This window comes from Hyla sarda, chromosome 3 (genome assembly GCF_029499605.1).
Source record: "Hyla sarda isolate aHylSar1 chromosome 3, aHylSar1.hap1, whole genome shotgun sequence".
Lineage (NCBI taxonomy): Eukaryota > Metazoa > Chordata > Amphibia > Anura > Hylidae > Hyla > Hyla sarda.
Genome location: NC_079191.1, coordinates 414,008,902 through 414,032,144, shown reverse-complemented (window position 1 = coordinate 414,032,144; position 23,243 = coordinate 414,008,902). Strand labels below are relative to the sequence as shown.

General features: G+C 46.6%; 1 protein-coding gene across 1 annotated transcript; it reads left to right on the top strand.

Annotated features, from left to right (window-relative positions):
• Positions 1 to 4,181: 4,181 nt before the first annotated feature.
• On the top strand, positions 4,182 to 22,366 carry NEK2 (NIMA related kinase 2). The gene is made up of 9 exons (XM_056568254.1): positions 4,182 to 4,448; positions 16,040 to 16,257; positions 16,402 to 16,642; positions 16,846 to 16,928; positions 17,808 to 17,934; positions 18,723 to 18,942; positions 19,955 to 20,009; positions 20,578 to 20,648; positions 21,946 to 22,366. The coding sequence occupies exons 1-9, from the start codon at positions 4,353 to 4,355 to the stop codon at positions 22,164 to 22,166; spliced, it is 1,332 nt and encodes a 443-aa protein (XP_056424229.1). The 5' UTR covers positions 4,182 to 4,352; the 3' UTR covers positions 22,167 to 22,366.
• Positions 22,367 to 23,243: the final 877 nt, after the last annotated feature.

Genomic DNA, 23,243 nt, shown 5'->3' with positions numbered 1-23,243 from the left:
GGGAAACTTTATTCAAAATGGAGTGAAAACTTAAAAACGTATACTTTTTTCTTAAAAAAAAACGGATGTAACCGGACATCATCTTTCAAACCATATACGGATTAAAATTTGTACACACGTTTTGATACAGTTTAGTCCGGTTTTGTGGAATCCGTTTTTTTTTTCATCAAAAACCTGATACGGGAACTGTATTGCAAAAACATGGTGCGAACCCAGCCTTATGCTGCTCATACGCAATCGCGGAGCATTAGGGGAGGTAAAAGACCCTTCTGAGGTTAAATAAAAGGGGAAGCATGTTGACGTTCAATGTTTCCTGTATTATTCACCCAGTGAGGTGATACGGGACATGTGTCTGGGCAGATAGATAGATGTATGTGACATTGAGATGGCGACATTTATTTTCAATATGACAAAATGTGCCATTACTGCCATCTACAGGACACTGCAAGTGACTGCACTGAACCATGTCAGCGTTAAGCTGCGTAAACAGAAGAGATCTTCATCTCCATAGCAAAATATATTCGAAAAGTTTCGAAGTTTTCAGATTCTATAGGAATAAAATTTAGTAATAAAAAAAATTCTGCAACAGTGACCCTCGCCATTTTTATGGTCATGCGGTCAGTGAATGGAAACATTTTTGCTAACATCTAGAACAGCGGCCTCCATACTGTGAACCTCCAGCTGTTGCAAAACTACAACTCCCAGCATGCCCGGACAGCCGCTGGCTGTCCGGGCATGCTGGGAGTTGTAGTTTTGCAACAGCTGGAGGTCCAGAGTTTGGAGACCACTGATCTAGACAATACAGCTAATGATAATACCGGCTCTTCGGCAATAGTCTAGACACAGACAAATATTTGCATGTCAATGGGAAGGAAGAAACGGAATGCAAATACCTGTAATGTAAGAACCTGCGCTGCTTATTACTGAATCCTAATGGAGGATCTGAGAATAAAGGCGCTGTAGGGTAAACGGGTTCTTCTTTGTGTCCCTTCGGTTCATTATGCGCCCTTCATTGTTGACAAAACCAACAAGACATTGATACTACTACAAAGCCAGGGGTATGTAATGATGGACATTAGAAGGTGCAGGGATAAGGCTCCTTACACCTGGGGCAAATATTCATTTTGGTGTCTCAGTGTGGCCCTTGTCGGAGTAGATGGGATCTGTGGTTTTGTATGCTCGCCCAGGTGAGTATTGGATGATTTTGTTTCCTGTTATTCCAATTATTTAAACCCATAACGAGGGTTTTCTGTTTTCTTTTTTTCCATATACCGTATTTTTCGCCGTATACGGCGAATACCTGCGGCCATCAACGGCCGGGACCCGCGGCTAATACAGGACATCACCGATCGCGGTGATGCCCTGTATTAACCCTTCAGACGCGGCGATCAAAGCTGACCGCCGCGTCTGAAGCGAAAATAACACTAACCCGGCTGCTCAGTCGGGCTGTTTGGGACCGCCGCGGTGAAATCGTGGCGTCCCGAACAACTTAGAGGACACCGGGAGGGACCTTACCTGCCGCCTCTGTGTCTGCTTCGTGCCGGGATCCCCTGCACTGCCGGCGCTCTCCTTCGACGTCATCACGTCGTCGCCACGCCGTCCCGTCATCCAATAGGAGCGGCATGCGTAGCGACGTGATGACGGCAAGGGAGAGCATGGATGCCGGGAAAGAAGAAGTCCGGAGCGTCGGGGACACCATGGGGACGCGGTGACAGCGATGGAGCGACATCCAGGGCAGCGGTGACGGGTCCGGAGCGGCGGGGACACGTGAGTATTACCTCCTATACCAGTTGTCTTCAACCTGCGGACCTCCAGATGTTGCAAAACTACAACTCCCAGCATGCCCGGACAGCCAACGGCTGTCCGGGCATGCTGGGAGTTGTAGTTTTGCAACATCTGGAGGTCCGCAAGTTGGAGATCACTGTTGGGTTCAGAATCTTTTTTTTCTAGATTTTGGACCTTTAAAATAGGGTGCGTCATATATGCCGGTGCGTCCTATAGGGCGAAAAATATGGTACCTCCTTGTGCACACACACAAAAAAAAAAAAACATCATACTAACCTTTCCCTGCTCCCTCTCTGCTGCCAGATCTTCAGGTCCCCGCTGCGGTCCTGTTCTTCCTCTTTCCGATGACATTTTGCTCTTGACTGCTCAGCCCAGGTATTGCCAGAACCTCATTGGAAGGGTAAAGAACAGGACTTCGGGAGGGACCCGAAGATCTGACAGGGGAGCAGGGGAGGTAAGTAAGCTGTCCTACCTCTAGGTGGGCTCTCCATACCCACCAAGTGATTTTTATATATATATATATATATATATATATATATATATATATATATATATAACTGTTTATTTATATAAGTTATTTATATAAGGTAGAAAAAATCAAAGAAAAAAATACAATAACATTTCTCTAACAAGTACAGAATCGCACCTGTCCTATAATACAGTAATTCTCACTTATTTGCCTACACAGACAAATATAGGTCCGCCAAGTGATTTTAGTAACCGAAAGATAGAAAAACTGGCACCAGAGCTAGCGCCAATGACGGTCATTTTTCCATCTAGATGCTGCTGTCAATTACTGCTGCATCTAGTAGGTTAGGAGCCTTACACTAGTCATTTCTGGGGCCCGTCAGCCTCCTGCAGGGTGCTCATTGGTTGTCATGGCAGCCAAGGGCCTTCTCAAGAACTCTGTGGCTAAAAATATTCGTCCTATTACAGCCTGTCTAGAGCAGACTATGGTAGGACATTGGGAGGAATTTACTAAGGTTGGCACTGCCCAAAGGATGATCTTCGTCGTTCTTCAGGTTGGATCTGCGTGAAAGACGTCTATGGGGATGGCAATGTCTGTGCGGTCCTAGCGCCGACTGATTCAGGGCGCACTCAGAATCTCTGGCCGGAATTTTTACCCCTGGAGAATACAGAGTGTGAACCTAACCTTAGGGGGTACGTTTTTAACATGTGCGCCTTTTTTTTTCCCGCCTTTGCAGCACACTAGTGCGTGGTTGGCATCTTTCTAGATGCCTGCGGCAGAAGAAATGGCGGCTAGTGTTTATGGTACTAATGTGGAGCGCATTTGTCAGTCCGACTGCCTGCACCTGGTTATGGCTGAAGTGGCTGCCGCGCAAAACTGCCCGATTTCGGCAAAAGTAATGTTATAGATCAGTGTGTAACCTGTGTGTCTAGAAAAGCGCACCCACAAAGCGCCCACGGGATTCGTAATCGTTGTGCAACGCAATTGCGCAAAAATATAGAGCCTTGATAAATTACCCCCTTTATTTATTTTTAAATAAAAATCAATATCAAAAATTAGAATCAGCCCCTTATCACATAACCAGTATTACAGTGTATAAATGACTATATTTAAAGTAATAAAATATAACATTATGTATCATGTGAATGCGGTTAACAGAAATAAAATACCCACTGACAGAATTGCAGTTTATTGCTGACTTCACATCCCAGAAAACAATGAATAAAAATCCCTATTTACCCCCAAAATTAGTAGAAGACACAGGTTATGGCGCAAAAAATAAAAAAAATAAAAAGACATAAGGCTCTTAAGGGTGCATTCCCACCTGGCGTATTTTGCTGCTGCGTATTTTCCTACCCATTGACTTCAACGGGAAAATAAAATACGCAGCAGCAAATACGCCAGGTGGGAACGTACCCTATAAGGTAAACACAAAACGTAAAAGCAAAAAGCTGCTGCGGTTTGAATAGAATAATTTTTAACAACTTCTATTGAATTGTGAGTTTTTGTTTTTTACTTCACCTTATTTGCACATACAACCAGTTATTATTTTTTTTTTTATATAACTGTTTAATTTTGAGAAGTTTTTCTTTTTTCTATAATTTGTAACAAAAGAAATACAGAAATAAAAAAAAACTATAAAGAATAAAAAAAAAAAACAGATTATATTATGTCCTTAATGAGGAAAATAAAGATGTTGTTCCAGTCCTGAGCTATAGGTGGCGCCGCTAGGACACGGCAGGGGTCATGTGACTTACAACTTCCCTTCATAACACCCGCTCTTGGAGCGCGCCGCGTCCATCGCTTAGCAACCACGTTGGCCCCGCCCACTCCTTCAACAACAGCTGGGAGGGCGTGCGCTGTTTATAACGACGACCAATCAGCGAATGAGTAGGCAGCAGCCGTTAGCCAATCAGCGAGCTAGAGGTGCCAGGCCGAGAGCCAATGAGCGCGCAGGATACTGCGTAGGCACGACGTTTAAACGGTTTGTAGTGCTGAGAGGATTCGGCTGCGGGGACGGGGAATATTCGGTGTCCGGTTCTTCCGAGCTGAGGATTGTGAGGTGAACGTATACGGCGGGCAGGAGGCTTCTGGAGACATGCCGTCCAGAGTGGAGGACTACGAGGTGTTGTACACCATAGGCTCCGGGTCCTATGGGAAGTGTCAGAAGATCCGGAGGAAAGCCGATGGCAGGGTAGGCTATGTGCGGCTCTCTGCGGTGGGCACGGCGGAGCGGGAGGCTCGGTACGGGGGTAGCGCGCTGGTTATATCGCTAGCCGAGAGGTTTGTGTGTGTTTAGCGCTGTACATGACATTGACGCTAGGTGGCGCTGTGCGGTGAAGCGGCTGTTGATCACGTGGGTAACTTCACCTGGTGCAGCGCTAATCACCTGCATGTTCTGTACCATTACATACTTACCACCTATCCTTCACATAAGAGGTAAGTCATTTCGGCAAATCCCCCTTTAGCCCCCATATGTCACAAACACCTGTCAGAACAACCAGTGCATCCAGTCACTATGACAGGTTTCCAGTCTGCCTTCAGCTGCTGCAAAACTAGGGATGTAAGAAAAAATCGATAATCGCGATTTTTTTCATTTGCCGATACTGAATCGATTCAAAATATTTTTGAATCGATTCTTTTAGGGATGTGAAATTTTTATCTCCTGACGCCCGGAACAGCATTTCCTGGGCGTCATAAAAGTTCCACATTTGTGGAGCCGGGCAGGCCGGATCTGACACGGCGTCGCTCTGGGTGTATGGAGCGGGCTCCGACTCGTGCCCGCTCCGTACTGTGCGACCCCCGGCTGATTTCAGTAGCCGGGGGCCGCCGCTAATAGCCAGCATGCGGCGATCGCTGCGGCTGGCTATTAAAGGAGTACTCCGGTGCACACTTTTCTCATATTATCCCGTCTGGGCTGCAAAATAAAAGGAAAACGCACTTTCTCTTACCTGCCAACGAGCCCCCGGAGCTCCGGTACACTCCGGTACAGGTGTTCGGTCCCCGGGCTGTATTCTTCTCACTTCCTGTTAGCCCGGCACGTCACACGGAGCTTCAGCCTATCACCAGCAGAGGCGGGACATCGCTGCGGCCGGTGATAGGCTGAAGCTCCGTGTGACGTGCCGGGCTAACAGGAAGTGAGAAGAATACAGCCCGGGGACCGAACACCTGTACCGGAGTGTACCGGAGCTCCGGGGGCTCGTTGGCAGGTAAGATAAAGTGCGTTTTCTTTTATTTTGCAGCCCGGACGGGATAACATGAGAAAAGTGAGCACCGGAGTACTAGATCGCCGCTGTCAAAGCTGACAGCGGCATCTATTGGGATCTATGAATGCTCCCAGGTGGGCGATGTATCGGGATATATCGCGATGTATCGTCACCTAGACGGTATCGGGATATATCGAATCGCCACACTGGTATCGCGAATCGAATCGCCAAATTCTTGGCGATTCACACCCTCTATGCAAAACTACAACTCCCAGCATGCCCAGACAGCCGAAGGCTGTCTGGGCATGCTGGGAGTTGTAGTTTTGCAGCAGCTGATGGCAGACTGGAAATACTATCATAGTGATTGGATTGGCTGTTCTGACAGGTGTTTGTGACATATGGGGGCTTAAAGGTGATTTGCCAAAATTAAAGCGTACCCGTCAGATCCAACAAAAAAAACAAAAAACTTATTTTTATTTAAAGGACAACTAGTGGTACACTTTTTTTTTTTTTTATATATGCTCGGGCCTCAAAAAATAAACAAAACTCATACATACCTTCCTATGAGCCCCCGGCAGTGCTGATGTCAATCCACTTCCTGGGGACGGGGACGCCGCAGAGCCATCGGCGTATCACCGGCCGTAGCGATGTCCCGCCCCGGTCGCTGATAGGCTGAGCCCACTGTCGTGTAGGGAGCTCTGGCCGACTTCTTACATGACAGTCGGCTCAGCCTATCACCGACCGGGGCGGGACATCGCTACGGCCAGTGATACGCCGATGGCTCTGCGGCGTCCCCAGGACGTGGAATGACGTCAGTTGTGCCGGACCGTGAGGCCTGTGCCGGGCCAACGGGGGCTCGTAGGAAGGTATGTATGAGTTTATTTTGTTTGTTTTTTTTAGGTCCGGGCATATATAAATGTTTACCACTACAGTTGTCGTTTAAATATATCACTCAGTACCTAATCTTGACCATGTACATCTAATTTTTGTGTTTAGCATCTTAATTTTTTTTATTACACTTTTTTAATTTAGCTCACTAGTCTGAATTCCTCTCAAAGGGAGGGGGTGTGGCCTGACTGTGCAGGTCTCCGCCCCCTCCCTCAGTATGCTGTCTGCTCCCAGCTTGTCCTCACTGACAGTGGGAGGATTTTTCCTCCAGCTCTGAGCTCACAGCTGTCAATCAAGGAAGTGTGTCCATGACATAGGTGATGATGCATGGACACAGCAGGACTAGTATGTGTCCAAGCAGGCAGGGGGGGGCAGTTGTTTGACTGGCTTTAGCAGTATGAAATACTGAAAATGTTCTAATGAAAGCTATTGGAAAACCCATTGGTTTTGCAAGCTTTACAACATTTCAAAAGTTTTTGTATCTGACAGTGCTCATTTAAATAAATACCTAAAATGTACCAAAATTAAATAAGTAAATCTGGTAACAGATGTCTGTTTAAAAAAATGTTAAGTTTATTTTACTAATTTCTAAAAGCGGCTAAATGCAACACTATCCAGTGACCAACAGAGGGACGAGCCTCAATCCGGGCTTTGTGCAATAGTCCAAGCTTTTCGAAAGTAGTAAAATGAACGTAACATTTTTTTAAACATACATCTATTGCGCCAGTATTTATTTATTAGATTGCGTTCTTTTTTTTTTTTTTTTTTTTTTTCAACTGTAATTTTTATTAAAGATTTTCACATAAAAAATAGAAAGTTAGTAAAACACATTCAAAGCATAATCTGGGGCAATGCCCAGAGCGATCACATCAGGGCAAATGACAAGCTAAGATAGAGACCAGAGCATTCAGAAACAGTTGAAGTCCAATACAACTAGCCCCAATCCCGGATAACCCATAAAGACTGTAGTGAATGAACATAGGTTTATAGCCAAATACTCAAAGAGAGAACTAAGACTCTACAACACGAAGACAAAGAGAGAAGACAGAAACAAAGACAAAAAGGAGACAAGGACAACAGAACCTCGAACAAACAACAACAAACAAACAAACAGAAAGGGGGGGGGGAGGGGGAACAAGGAGGGAGGGGAAAGAGGGGGGGGGGGGGGGGGGAAGGAGGATGTCAGTGCCGCCTCAGGGAGGTTGCCTGTCAGAGAAACGGTCCCATGGTTCCCAAACTGAAAGGAAGGCAGGGATAGTATTATTCAAAGAGGCAGTGAGGTATTCTAAAGAGCGTATATCACGTATTTGGGAGAGTAGGTCCGATTCAGAGGGAGGAAGAGTCCTCTTCCAGCATTTAGCAACAAGTGTCTTAGCTGCCAAGAACATATGCATAGCCAGTTTAAACAGTTTCTTGGGCAGAGCAGAGTGTGAAAGGTGCAAGAGGTAGACCTGAGGGTCAGGAGGGACCGAGACTCCAAGAACATCTGATACCAAACGACTCACTAACTCCCAGTACCCCGTGATAAGAGGGCAGGACCAGAAAACATGAAACAGAGAGCCCAAACCCACCCCACAACGCCAGCACTGGGGGGGGATATCGGGATTCAGCCTATTCAATAACTCTGGAGTATGGTACCAACCCATAAGTAATTTGTATTGAGTCTCCTTATAAGCCGTACATATAGATGCCCTAGAGGCCCGCTCCCATATTATCTTCCATTGAGGGAGAGTGATAGTAGTATTAAGTGCCTCCTCCCAGCGAGACATATAGCGATGAGATACCAGGACTCCCTCCTGAGGTTGGATTAGCAAGGAATAAATATCGGAGAGAAGCCCCCTCGCCTGAGGTCCACCACGACACAGCCGTTCAAACCCCGTAGGGGAAGATACCACTAGCGCACCCAGCATGGAGGACATAAAATGTCGTAGCTGTGAATAATGAAAACGCTCAGACGAGGGGAGATCCCAACGAGACTGTAACTGAGAGAAGGGCAAGAGGGTACGCATCAAAGGATCAACTACATCCGCCCAGCAAAAAAGGCCTCTAGACCCCCATTCCCTCACCATAAGAGAGGTCCGGCCAGGGGGAAAACTAGGATGATAAAGGAAAGATGGAAGAGGGAGACAGTAATTTAAATTTGACTGAACAGTAATTCCACACATATTTGGAAAATGCCATAGGACCCAGGAGAGGGGAGAGAGTAGGAGCAGAGGCAGGAAGAGTCCAGAGGAGAGCGTTAGGGTGGATAGGCGCTAACCACAGCTTCTCTATTTCCATCCAGTGGCTGTAGGCATGATAGGTGGACCACGCCGCGAGATGGCGCAAATGGGCAGCCCAGTAATACTTAACTACATCCGGGACCGCCAGACCCCCAAACGCCCGCCCAGCCAACATCACGGACATCGGTAGCCGATGCCTTTTACCGTCCCAAATGAACCGAAAAATAGCCACCTGTAGGGAGCGCAGGGCCGACAGCGGGACCCGAACTGGCAGGGTTTCAAAAAAGTAGAGGAGTTTCGGAAGGACAGTCATTTTCACCGCAGCAATGCGGCCAAAAAAAGAAATATATTGCGAGCGCCATTTTTCCATAAGGGCACGGAGATCCCTGAATAGGGGGAGATAGTTGGTAGAGTATAGTGAGGAATAGTGGGAGGAGATCCAGACCCCAAGGTATTTAATAGCAGAAGGAGACCACCGAAAAGAAAAGTTAGAGCGTAAAAGAGTAGAAAGATGAGGGGGAAGGTTAAGAGGAAGAGCCTCTGACTTAGAAAGATTTACCTTGTAGCCAGAAACCACCCCATAGTCATGCAGGACCCTATAGAGAGAAGGAAGAGACAGTAGAGGTCGAGAAAGCGTAAGAAGGACATCATCAGCAAATAAACAAACCTTGAACTCCCTATCATGCAAGGAAATACCAGTTATGTCCGGATCGCCCCTGATCATGGCAGCCAAAGGCTCAATACAGAGTGCAAAGATCAGCGGGGATAACGGGCAACCCTGACGAGTCCCATTAAACAAAGAAAAAGTAGGAGATGGCGAGTGAGGAAGTTTAAGTGAAGCTGTAGGGGAGGAGTAGAGACCCCGCAGTGCAGTCAAAAACTTCCCCGAAATCCCAAATTTCTGTAAGGTAGCAAAAAGGAACGGCCACCCAAGCCTATCAAAAGCTTTCTCAGCATCAAGACTAAGAATTAATGCCTGTTCAGATCTCCGATTGATCAAATCAATCAGGTCCACTACCCTCCTAGTGTTGTCTCCACCCTGGCGACAAGGGATAAATCCAACCTGGTCCTTATGAACAAGGGCCGGGAGGAAGGAGCATAGTCTAACTGCCAAAACCTTGGAAAAAAGTTTAAGGTCAGAGTTAAGGAGGGCAATGGGCCGGTAACTCGAACAATCGTGAGGATCCTTACCAGGCTTGGGTATGAGGGTGATAAGGGAGTGCAAGAAAGACTGCGGGATCGTTTCTCCATCTAGAAAGGAATTGAAAAGGGGGACAAGTTTAGGCACTAACAAAGATGAAAATGTTTTATAGTACAGGTAAGGGAAGCCATCCGGCCCAGGGGAGCGACCAGAGGGGAGAGATTTAAGGACCTCAGAGATCTCCTCTCCAGTAATAGGAGCATTAAGAGCATCCCAGTCTGTCCCTGAAAGAGAGGGCAAACCACATTGAGAAAGATAGGCATCTAGGACCGCCACTCTCTCCCCCTGGTCGGATGGCAACTGGGAAGGAAGTGAGTAAAGATTAGTGTAATAGTCAACAAACAGACGAGAGATATCAGCAGGGTGGTAATGAAGCACCCCAGCAGGGTCCTTCAAAGCTGAGGGGGATTGAGCAGCAGCCCGGTCACGCAACCGTCTCGCCAGCATAGTGTGGGCCTTGTTACCCTTCTCATAGAAACGCTGCCTAGCATAAAGCAATTGCCTCTCAACTTTATGGAGAGCCAGGTCGCTTAAGCGTGCCCGAGCCGCCACCAAGCTCCTCAGGGTCGAAACAGAAGGAGAACACAACAAGAGAGCCTCCAGTCGAGCAATTTCCATACGAAGTTCCCGAGATCGATTCAGAGCGCTCCGCTTGAGACCGGCGCCCAGAGCAATGCAATGGCCCCGGATCACCGATTTGTGAGCTTCCCAAAGGATAGCCTGAGAGGATACAGAGCCATCATTAGTGATAAAGTAGTCGGAAATACACTGCTGAATCGATTCACGGGAAGGTAAGGTCTTAAGAAGAGAGTCGTTCATCCTCCAATGACAGGATCTCAGAGAGGAAGGGGTAGAAGAAAAAGAGAGAAGAACTGGACAGTGGTCAGACCAGGAGATAGGGTCTAGAGAAGTATCAGAGAGCATGCGCACCATAGGGAGATTCCCAAAAAAATAATCGATACGAGTATGCAATTTGTGGGGATGTGAGTAAAAACTAAAAGAGCGCTCCGTCGGATGGCCAATCCGCCACAAATCGTAGAGCGAGGAGTTACGTATGAGACGTCGAAAAAGCGAAGCCAGGCGCAGCTGTGCAGGCGCAGGGGGAGCACTAGTAACAGAATGGCGGTCCAAGGATGGGGAAAAAATGAGGTTGAAGTCACCGCCCACTAACCATGCAGATGGGGGATACCTCTGGAGTTTAGCAAAAACCCTACGCAGGAAAGGGATTTGCGAAGTGTTAGGCGCATAGACATTACAGAGCAAAAGGGGGACCCCTCCCAGCGTACCCTCCAAGATTACGTATCGTCCCATAGGGTCAGAGAGAGAGGAAGAAACTTGAAGCGAGCAGGACCTAGAGACCAGAATAGCCACCCCCGCTGTTTTCCTACTTGTGGTAGCTGAGTAAGACTGGGGGAATAGGTGTTGAAGAAATTGGAAAGACCCAGAATGGTCGAAGTGCGTCTCCTGAAGGAAAACTATATCAGCATGTAAACCAACCAACTCCCTTTGAAGTAGGCGTCGCTTAGTGGGGGAATTAAGCCCCTTAACATTCAGGGAGACACACCTGACCATGGCGGGTGAGTGAAGAGAAAGAAACAGCCATAAAGAAGCATACTCACAAGGACAACCTGGTAGGATACACCGGGCAGCACCAAAACCTCAATGGGGACTGGAAAAGAGCAGGGACCAGCAACTGTACGGACAGGAGAAGGGAATCTAAGGCGGGAGAAAAAAAGGGGAAAGGGACAAACAAGACAACAGAAGACCAACAGAAAACAACACCAAATCAAGAGAAAACACAAAGACAAACAAAACGACGAAAGACCAAACAGATACCAGAGAAACAAACAAACAAATAAAGTACAACAGATAATAGTAAAATAAACCATTGACCAGGAAGCCAATGCGGAGGCCAGGACCATCAATGTGGACCATGAACCAAAGCATGAGCGATCCATAACTATGGCCTCAGGAGGGGAAATGGAAGGAGCCAACTGGAGAACCACTACCAAAAAGGTAGGTGCCCAACCCTGAGGCCATCGCAGAAAAAACACATATGAATAAGAACCACAGGTGACCAAAAAATGCAACTGTACTATAATGATGGGGATAATATAATTCTAGAACAAAAGCAACCGCTCGGAGGGGATAATCTCCGTCAATCAGGGGACTGACAGAGTCCAGCAGGAACCCCCAAGCAAGAAGTATTGAGGAAAAAATACAACGTCCCAGTCAGAAACTCAGGGGGGAGCCCGAGCCGGGGCCCCCAGGGCGGGTGGTGAAGACTTCCGCTGAGAACCAGACCGGCGAGCTCGGACTGGTTGCCACACAGGAGGCAAAGGTGGAGGGGGAGACATCAGGTCCCAATCTTCCAACTGAGGCACAGGCAATTCCAAGGTGGAGCAGAAGGCTTGAAGGTCAGAAAAGGAGCGTAAAACAGCGGAGCGTCCATCTCTGCGGGCATGGAGCCCAAATGGAAAATTCCACCTATACGGCACCTGATGAGAGCGTAGGACCTCCAGGAGGGGTTGGAGCAGTCGTCGCTTCCTGAGGGTTAACCAGGACAAGTCCTGAAAAAGTTGAAGAGGAGCCCCATTGAAGTCAAAATGTCTCAGGGACCTAGCCTTAGCCATTATAGCTTCTTTAACTTGGAAATCATGTACACAGCAAATAACATCTCGTGGAGCGCCCGAGGCAGATTTAGGACGAAGCGCCCTGTGAGCTCTGTCCAGTTTGATCCTATGGGAGGGGGGTTCGCCAAGTATCAGGTTAAAAATGGTTTCCAAGGTGGCAAAAAGGTCCTCTTCACGTGCAGCTTCCGGCAGCCCTCGCACCCTAATGTTGTTACGCCTCCCTCTATTGTCCAGATCCTCAACATGGGCATGGAGATCCCCAAGGAAGTCCTTCTGAGAAGCAATGGTAGAGTGGAGCTGGGTAATATACTCTCTGGTGTGATCATGAGCATCTTCCAATCCATCCACTCGGTCAGAGACATGCTGGAGGTCCTGTCGCATAGAGGAGATCTCCGCTCGGCAGGCTTCCTTAACCTCAGCAATAAGAGAGCGGAAGTCCTCCTTAGTAGGAATTTGGGAAAGGAGCTGGCTCAAATCAGGGAGAGCAGAGGAATGCACAGACAGGCCCGAGCAGGGTAAATCAGTCAGATGCCAAGTCCCAGGACTGGAGGGCTGGGGTCGGCCCCGGTGGTGCTACCGGCCCAGGTTGAGAGCAGGGGGTCCCCTTAGGAGACAGATGGAGTGCCCCAGAAGCTGGTATGGAGGTCTGCATGGCAGCTTGCCTGGACCTCTGTGGCTTAGGGGAACGTGAGGGGGTATAGCAGGCAGCTAGAGGGTCCAGAAGGGTAATAGGAGAATGGGCTGGGGGAACAGAGGCAGGTCCCACTTGTGTAGGGGAGTGGGAGGCCAAGCAGTAGTGAGTAGCTGAGCACGGCAGAGAACTTGCTGGAGAAGGCCGGCCCCCCACCAAGGAGGCCCAAGATGGAGCCCCAGCAGGTCCACCCAGCGACGAGGGAGAGGAACCCACCAGGGACAGCTGTAGAGCGGGGATAGGGGGGGAATCTGCCGTTAATACAGGTCCCCCAGCAGCACTCACCGCCACAGGCAACAGTTCCAGAGTAGGAGAAGAGCCCACAACAGGGGCCGCAGCAGCAGGCAGGAGATCCGGAGCAGGGTCAGTAGCGCTGCTCCCCGACGGCTGAAGCGAGGTCACAGGCTCAGTCACAGCAGCTGCAGTCACCGGCAGTAGAAGCGCAGGCGTCCCTGGTGTCTTCGGCAGATGGTAAGCAGAGAGATCCCTCGTGGGTAGCACTGGGTGAGCGCCGGAACGGGAGCGCAGGCCCAGCGCAGGTCCCGTAATGGCGGTGAGGGAAGAAGAAGCTGAGGCCGGGGACGGCTGAAAGTAGCGTGGTATGCCTCCGGAGGTAGATAAAGTCAGTCGGGCGGGTGCGGAGGGGTTTCGGGCACGTCGGGAATTCTTCCCCATCTGAAAGCAGGGTCACCTTTTGTGGATTTAAAGCTCCTTTATGGCCAGCAGAGCGGGAGCCCTCTTAATGTGCGGCCATCACCGTCGGCGCCACGCCCGTGCGTTCTTTTATATTTGGGAAACAGGGACCCATAATACAAGGTGGCAACCAGCATGTGATGTGCTCAGTATATACATATGTACATATAGAATAATTGTTTTCACTCTTTCCCACACCATTGGAGTGCTAGTGGAGTATATATAACATTAACCAAAATGACTTACCTCTTATGGGAAGGATAGGTGGTAAGTATCTAATTGGTGTAGGTCTACGGCTGTCTAGGCATGCTGGGAGTTGTAGTTTTGCAGCAGCTGAAGGCAGACTGGAAACACTGTCATAGTGACTGGATGCCCTGATGGTTCTGACAGGTGTTTGACATATGGGGGCTGAAAGGGATTTACCAAAATTACTTACCGCTTATGTGAAGGATAGGTGGTAACTAGAGATGAGCGAACTTACAGTAATTCAATTCGTCACAAACTTCTCGGCACTTGCTGACTTTATCCTGCATAAATGAGTTCAGCTTTCAGGTGCTCCGGTGGCTGGAAACAGTGGATACAGTCCTAGGAGAGAGTCTCCAGCCACCGGAGCACCTGAAAGCTGAACTCATTTATGCAGGATAAAGTCAGCTAATGCCAAGCCGAGACGTTTGTGATGAATCGAATTACTGTAAGTTCGCTCATCTCTAGTAGTAACTATCTAATTGGTGTAGGCCTCAATGCAGGGGCACCCACTGAGTGAAAATAGGGGGTTCGGGGGGTGGGTGAGTGAGCATTTGTGCTACCACTCTGTTCACCCTTTATGGGACCACTGAAGATATCCCGAGCGCTGTACTGGGCTATTTCTGTCAGTACCATAGCGTGAATAGCGTAGCAGTGTGCATGCTTGACCGCTGAGGAAATAGGACGCCATACTTGTGACCAGTGGGGATCCTAGTTGTTGGATAAGATGCTTATTATCTGCAGGATAAGTGATAACTATTGCAACTATTAGGCCCCTTTCACACTACCGTTGTCCCTCTGCAAAAAACTCCCGTCTGAAAGTCCCTAATACGGCCGTCAAAAAATCATATTCATGTCAATGGGATTTTTTTGACCATTCTGCGGCACCAGTTATGACTAATGGACGTTATTTTTAACAGCACAAAAGACTATGCATGCACTCATTTTTGTCCCGTCAAAAATAACGGTGGAATAACGTCCATTAAAATTTTAACATTGATGTCTATGGGTGACGGATGTTCACAATTGACATCCGTCAGCACCCGTTATTTGTACTGCACGTGAACATGGAAATAAAATAACGGACTAGAACGGGTGATAAGGGATGGAATGTGTCCATTGTTTTGACCGAACGCCCATCAAAGTAACTGACACTGGTCAGCCGTTAGCATCTGTTATGTTCGGTTATTTTGTCTGTTTTCATGACTTCTTTCAGCAGAAAAACGGCTGTTAAAATGCAGGGACATCACAGTAGTGTGAAAAAAGCCTTAGCGTCCACCACTATGTTTAAAGGGGTTGTGCGCTGCCCTGACTTTCGGAGCTCCGCTCACAGCATCCAGAAGTTCATTACTCCGAATGCTGTGTGCGGGCTTCCGTGTTCGCACCCGCCCCCTCGTGACGTCTCGCCCGCCCCCTCGTGACGTCTCGCCCGCCCCCTCAACGAAAGTCTATGGGAAGGGGGCGCGACCTCTGTCACGTCCCCTTCCCATAGACTTTGGTAGAGGGGGCGGGCGTCACGCCCGGCGGCCGCGAACACGGAAGCCTGCACACAGCGTTCGGAGTAATGAACTTCCGGGGGCTGTGAGCGGAGCTCCAAAAATTAGGGCAGCGCACAACCCCTTTAAGGGGTTTTGCTTTGTTGACAAATCATAGTTTTTGCTACACAGCTGACACTGCTCAGTAATACTCTATAATGTCCTCCATGTTGCTGCTTAGGGGTTGCTATGTTTGACACAGCCTCTCATAAGGGGTATTCTGTCAACAGAAAAGTGAGATTGTTACTGCCTTTTATCTCCTCTGTTCATGTGTATCAGAAGGAAGTGTTGATTGCATACATGACTTCCCATTCAATGGTCATAATGACTACTTGGGTCACATGACTGGCCTATACCCCTCTATCATTCGGCCTGACTCTGTGCTGACATCTGCATTGAATGATACAAATTTGCATACAAAGTAATCCCTGTGGCTGGCATCAACTAAATCAATAAACGTGTATATCTTGCAGGTGCTTGTGTGGAAAGAGCTGGACTACGGCACAATGAGTGAGTCTGAGAAGCAGATGCTGGTGTCTGAAGTGAACTTGTTACGTGAGCTCAAACACCCCAACATCGTGCGCTACTATGACCGTATAATAGACCGAACCAACACTACACTTTACATTGTGATGGAGTTCTGTGAGGGTGGAGATCTGGCCAGCCTAATTGCTAAATGTACCAAGGAGAGGTATGTGCCATAGAGCATTATGGGAAGGCAATAGATTGTATGTAGCAATTATACATTCATACAGCGCTGTACACAAAATAAATCTCACATGATAAACGAATGTATTCCTGTAGTAACATTCTTCATACCTATTGTTCCCCTCAGGCAGTATTTAGAGGAGGACTTCATACTGCGGGTCTTTGTCCAGCTTGCTTTAGCTCTGAAAGATTGTCACAAAAGGAGTGATGGTGGTCATACTGTTCTCCACAGAGACCTGAAACCTGCAAACATCTTTCTCGATGCCCAGAAGAACGTGAAACTTGGTGACTTTGGTTTAGCCCGGATATTGCACCATGACACCAGTTTTGCAAAAACTTTTGTTGGCACTCCTTATTACATGTCTCCTGTACGTACCCGGTATTTGCTAATACATTGGTTTTCATGTTATGGTACATCGCAGTCATAATATCGGGAAATTTATTTTACCACTCATGGGTGTTTTTTTTATTTAAAATATATTTTTTTTCTTTTCTCTCTTCTCTCTTGTGTGTGCAAACTGCCCGTAGGTTGTGGTGGTGATGTTTTTTCCTTTTAACTTATTTGGACTAGGAGCAGATGAACAGAATGTCCTACAATGAGAAGTCGGATATATGGTCTCTGGGTTGTCTTCTGTATGAACTATGTGCTCTTTCGTAAGTACCATGTGTTTTTTAACTTTCAAGAAGAATATATTAATTTATTGAGAATTCCCACCCTGGTGATTTAAGGGCCTCTCTTACTTCCAAATCTCTCAAACTATAGTAAATGGCCATTTTCGTTTCAAACCACTTCCCTCCATTTAATAGCCTAGGTGATCTATAACATATTTGTAAATCACTTTGTTTATCTAAAATGACTGCCTACTGCCAAGAAGTCATGGACACCAGGTGTCCCCCTCTTATGCTTACTGCCTGTTAGGCTCAGCCTGTCTATAGTAACTAAGACTGCAAGACAAAACATGGGATGTGGGGGGTGGGGCTTAGCTAGTGCTATGTGCATGAGACTAGGAAAGCAAGCCTGGTATGTGTACCTGCAACATGTGAGCCCTGCTGTTTCTAAAATCAAGGTTTCTTACTTTCTGTATAGTAGTATACTGTAGAAGTTATCCCCATCATAGTGCCGGCCTGTTCATTCATGTGCCCTATTTACTAGCACTATCATGGCATAGCAGTAAGGAATATGAGGGGAATTTATCAAGATTTTTGTAGGTGAACATCTCCTACAAAAAAAAATGCACATTTTTAAAGCTCTGGCAGGGTTGATGTAGATTTGCGACAAATCTCTGATAAATTCTTGTTCACTTCAAAAAGTTAACCAGACTATGGCATAACTTTAGAAAAAAAAGCTTCTAAAGCAAAGGTCTTAATGAAAAGGCTTTAAACAGCTGAGCAAAGCTACACCACAAAAAACTGGGTAAAATCAATGATAAACTCAACTTTAGCTTATAAATGCTGAACTCTTTGGTCTTCATGAGACAACCCCTTGACTATACTATCCCAATAAGTATGTTTTCTTTCTGTTTTTATATTAAGGCCGCCATTCACTGCCTTTAACCAAAAAGAGCTGGCAGAAAAGATTAGAATAGGAAAATTTCGGAGAATCCCTTATAGATATTCTGAAGAACTAAACCAGATCCTTACAAAAATGCTAAATCTAAAGGTGAGTGTCCATGCTTAATAAAATTATTCTGACCAGGAAAAAAAAGAGAAACTTAGATATTACAGGACATAATGGCCCTGATTTGCTTTTGTACACCTGACCAGTTTTGTCGGGTTGTGCACCAGAATTTGCACCAAATGAATGTAGAAACCTGACAAACTCTCGTTTACACAGAAAAAAGGGGTTTGGCTGCTGGGAAAGTAGTGAAACCTCAGTAAATACAGTGGAAAAATACTTGTAGGGAATTAAAGCACGCAAAGAAAACTACATTCCACTCATAATAAATCACGGCCAATATTTATACACAGTGAACAAATGATTTCTATGTAGCTTCCCTGGTCAGGCAGCCATTTCTGCAATAGAGATGGGGAAGCAGCTGCCCAGAATCCAGCATGAACTGATAGGTGCTCCACTACAGACAGGACTTCATAGCAATACCTCCTATATTAAGGCAGCATGTGTAGTTGAACCCATAGACTAGCGAAGGACAGTAGAACCTGGAGGCCCTTTCCTGTTTTACTAAGCCCTCTAATAGGAAGTGTGGCCATAAGGTGGCAGCATCACATAGTGAAACTTCTTGCTTATGTTACAATTTGGTGGTAGTAGTAGACAGGAGTGTCAGGAAAAACATGGCTGGGTTGTTAATTGGTACACAGCTATTCCATGTATCAAGTAGTGTAGCGCCTTCAATGCAATCAGTATCCAATGTGAGTTGCCCACCACCTTAGACATTACACTTAACATGCTTTGCAGATGGGCATTTATGAGATTACCTTTGCTTCTAATAGGATTACCTAAGACCTTCCATTGAGGAGATATTACAGCACCCCCTGTTGGCAGACTGGGTTGCAGAAGAACAAAACAGACTATCTGAGAAGCGTGTACGTCGATCTGCAGAGCAAGAGCGGCCTCCCCAGCCAGATCCTGTCCTGACAGAGTTACGGTTAAAGGAACAGCAGCTGCTGGCACGAGAGAGGGCTTTGAAGGAACGGGAGGAGCGGCTTGAGCGTAAGTTCTTTCTAATATATTATGACTTAACTCCTTAAATAGGCTTAAAGGCCATAATGGCAAGCTAAATGTCCACATTTTTGCTTTTGTATTAGCAGTTAAAACTGTATTTGACATTGCTGTATGAGGCCTATGCAGCAAAATGTTTATTTTTTCTTACTGCCTCCTACAGTCTGTGTGTACAATATATATTCAGACCCCCAGTGACCCTTTGATCATGCTGCAGTCAAATGGTTAAACAGCCAGGCACTGAGGTTCCACCAATGCTACAGAAGACCAAAATGATAGCTCCAGTGTAGGCGCTGACAGAGACCCCTACCTTCCCTGTAGACTGAGAACCTACACTGCGGGCTGTTAAGTGGATGTTCCTTAAGGGGTAAATGGGACAACTCACCTTAACAGTGTGGTGCAAGGACAAAATCATTTTACCTGGGCTTCACTTCAACCTTAGAACTGTCCAGAGTAGGAGCAAATCCCCATAGCAAACAATTACTGCTCCAGACACTTCCTGACATGGACAGAGGTGGCAGCAGAGAGCACTGTGGTCAGACTGGAAAGAACTACACAACTTCCTCTGGAACATACAGCAGCTAAGTACTGGAAGGATTAAGACTTATAGATTTGTAAATTACTATTTATAACTGTCATGCACCAGTTAATTTGAAAACTCCCCACCGGAGTACCCCTTTTTTAAGCAGGTGTATAAAGTAATGTTGCAGTGACTGGCTAAACTCAATGAGGTTAGTTGGTTAAGCTGTCCTCTGATGGTAGACTTTTTCCTATTGTGTGTCTATGCAGCATACTGAAGGTTTTCACACCCACAGCACTGCCCAAAGTGAAATCAATGGCTGTTGTATATGATGGGATTGGCGTTGTCTGTGCACTCTGCCTGTCAATGACCTGCAGGCAGTCACATTAGCCTAACATTGTTTGGGTTATAGGAATATCACCTAAGAGATGTGTAAATACTCAGTCACCTGTTCTATTTTATTTTTTTCTTCCCCCCACCCAGAACGAGAAAAGGAGCTGTGTGTACGGGAGAGACTTGCAGAAGATAAACTGTCAAGGTAAGAGAATTTTCTCTTGAAATCAACAAATGAGGCGGAGGGGCGGGGGCGGGGCGGGCGGCACATGGCAGCAGGCATCCGGCTCCGGTCCCCAACCGGCTAGCGGTGGGGACTGGAATTCCCACGGGCGTATGGATACACCCTGCGTCCTTAAGGACTCGGAATGCAGGGCGTATCCATACACCCTGCGTCCTTAAGAGGTTAATACTCTGGGATCTTGATGTAGCCCTACAGAGAAGTCGCTGGGTGTAACATCTGGCAATTGTGGAGACTAAAGCAACATTTTTTAGCTCCTGGCCATTTACCAGTAATGTTTATCTACAGGGCTCTACATCTAGGAGTATCATACTTTCTGAATCACCCTGTACTCTACCAACATATTTTGCAGCAGACTGTCTGCACTTATGTGGCAAAATGGGGTGTGACTGTAAGGCTAAGTGGGTGTGATTATGACGTGACCTGCCAGTTCGTCTGTTCGTAAATGTTGAATCTCAGCTTGTAAATTCACAATCTATGGTCAAAAAACTATAAACAATATACATTTCTGACCACCTGCTTTTCTTTTCAGGGCAGAGAACTTGATGAAGAACTTCAATATCCTGAAGGAGCAACGGTTTTATGGTGTGGAAAATGGGCTAGGTACGAGAGCCAATCGGAAGACTCTAGAAACTTTACTGGATTGGCAGAACTTTCCAGCATAGCCTAATTTTTTTTTCTTGGTAGTAGGATGTGAACTTTGTCATGTTATATTGAATAAATTTTTTATTTTTGTATACATATTTTACTATAAGTAATGTAAAGGGTTCTGGTAGACCTCTGCCTCTTGGAGCAAAAGGGTGCAGAATTTTTCAGTATCTGCTCTCTCATCCCTCACTAGTTATTTTATATAAATAGTTTTAACTGTATGGGCACTGTACACTGACATACCTTTTTTGAAGTGGTATTCCAGCCCTTATAAAATCATCTCCAATGCACAGTGTAGGGAATGTGTCCTGCTCTCTTCCCACCTGTGATCAGGTTTTAAAGGGGTTCTCCGGTGCTTAGACATCTTATTCCCTATCCAAAGGATAGGGGATAAGATGCCTGATGGCGGGAGTCCTGCCGCTGGGGACCCCCATGCTCTTGCACGCGGCATTCTGTTTGTAATCAGTCCCCGGAGCATGTTCGCTCCGGGTGTGATTACCGGCAACTACAGGGCGGGTGGTGTGTGATGTCAAGCCTCCGCTCCTGTGTGATGTCAGGCTCTGCCCCTCAATGCAAGCCTATGGGAGGGGGGTGTGACAGCTTTCGCGCCCCCTCCCGTAGGCATGCATGGAGGGGTGGAGCGTGACGTCACGGGGCGGAGGTGTGACATTACATGACGCCCGCCCTGTAGTCACCGGGGACTGATTACAAACACGGTGCCGCGAGCGAACACACTCCGGGGACTGATTACAAACGGGGTGCTGCGTGCAAGATCATGGGGGTCCCCAGCAGCGGGACTCCCGCCATCAGGCATCTTATCCCCCTTTCCTTTGGATAGGGGATAAGATGTCTAAGCACCGGAGTACCTCTTAAGTGCTAAAATAGCCCTTTTAAGGATATATTGGCCTCTCTTTGTACGACATGGAATCAATATGAAGAAATTCCCAAGAAGTATGAAACTTATTTTTAAACCCATGGAGCTTCAACATATTGTTTTATCTGAAAAACAACCTGTAGCCTGCAGAAATTGATACTCTGGCTAACGAACCCTATTCAGATGCATGAAACAAATTTCTCAGTTGCACAAAAATACAGCAACAAACATGTCATGTGAATATACCCTTACCATTTGATGCAGCTTTTTCAGTCATGTAGGTTTATGCAACAGTGGAGGAAAAAAACCTGTATGGATAGATGGATTTCAATCATTGTATTTGACCAATGTACTTTTGTCTCTTCTTTCCATTTACAGATCCTTCCTTGGAACGATCGTCTTCAATACGCAGTAAGAAGAATGTCCACTTTGGTACTGCAAGTAAAGAGAATCATAGTGGAAGCAAGTATCCCCCCACCCAGGAAAAATGCACAGAACTAAAACTGCGACTGCAGACAGCTAATGTGCGAGCGCAGGCTCTGTGTGAACTTGAGAAGAATTTTCAGCTGAAAAGCCGCCAACTCCTTGGAATGCGCTGATGACATCCCCAATCAATGGGCATGTGCTCTAAGCTAGAAGCTTAATGTGGTTTTTAACAAACATACAATGTTCTGTGAGCTAAGTTATGTTAGAGTTAATATATACAGTAGCTGTTACTGTTATGTACATAGTTTGCATTGTGTTCAAGGTATGTGAGGTTTCTGTAGATCATACAGAATTGTGTTATAGACTTATTGGATGGATGGTGTGATTATCCCAATGTTATGTAACAAGCCAAACTTAGAAGTTAGAACCAACATTCTTCAGTGTGTTTCACCATATTGGTAATGATTCCACAGGTTTTGTTTGCATATCTCTGTGCCTTTATAGAAACAGTACTGTCCAATGTTTTGTGGCTGGGGTAAATGCCTGTTTTCCCCCAAAACTTTATTTATAAATTTTTTTTACAAGAATGTAGAAACCCCAAAATAGTTGCGTTACATTTCCACCAGTAGTATAACACAGGAAAGGAACAATGTGACCAATGTTTGGATAAGAAGGGAATAATCAGAAGGAAGACACAGGATGGGGGTGGGGGGGGGGGGGGGAGAAGAGAGAGAGAGAGGAGACAGACAGACAAGGGGACTCTGTTGGCTATCTAGGGAGTTCAAGGCCTCTGATTAAGCATAGTGCAAGGAAGTCCGTGTCAAGAACAAAAAAAATCATAAAGAGGAAGTACTCAACGCAAGTGTTAGTGGCGTTGGAGTAGTGTTGATGTGCTCCAAAATGCAACCCTTTGTCCCATTTTTTCAGAAAGTCCAATTCCTTGCCCATTCTGCATGCCATGAGATGTTCCATTGTTCTGGAAAAGTTAACTTTGGCAAGTAGCTGTGTAAGACTTCTATACAACCAGGGTATGAGCTGCAGTGGGACTCTGAAAGGCAATTGTTCTGCAATTCCCAGGTAAGTTCATCACATGCATTGACAGTAGAGCCATATCCGGGCCCCATGGGATATGAATATATCCAGCACGCCGTGAAGCAGGGGAAGTACCCTAGTCCAAAACATGGTCAGGGCGCTACAAGACCACCAGATGTTCACCACACCTCCAGCATGCAGACTCAGTAAGCGGGTAT

What these genes read in the sequence shown, in the direction of transcription:
- NEK2 (XM_056568254.1), top strand. Translation starts at nt 4,353, where the DNA reads ATGCCGTCCAGAGTGGAGGACTACGAGGTGTTGTACACCATAGGCTCC. An exon ending in CTCCTTATTACATGTCTCCT is followed by an intron (nt 16,643 to 16,845) that starts GTACGTACCCGG and finishes TATTTGGACTAG; the next exon opens with GAGCAGATGAACAGAATGTC. An exon ending in ACGGGAGGAGCGGCTTGAGC is followed by an intron (nt 18,943 to 19,954) that starts GTAAGTTCTTTC and finishes CCCCCCACCCAG; the next exon opens with AACGAGAAAAGGAGCTGTGT.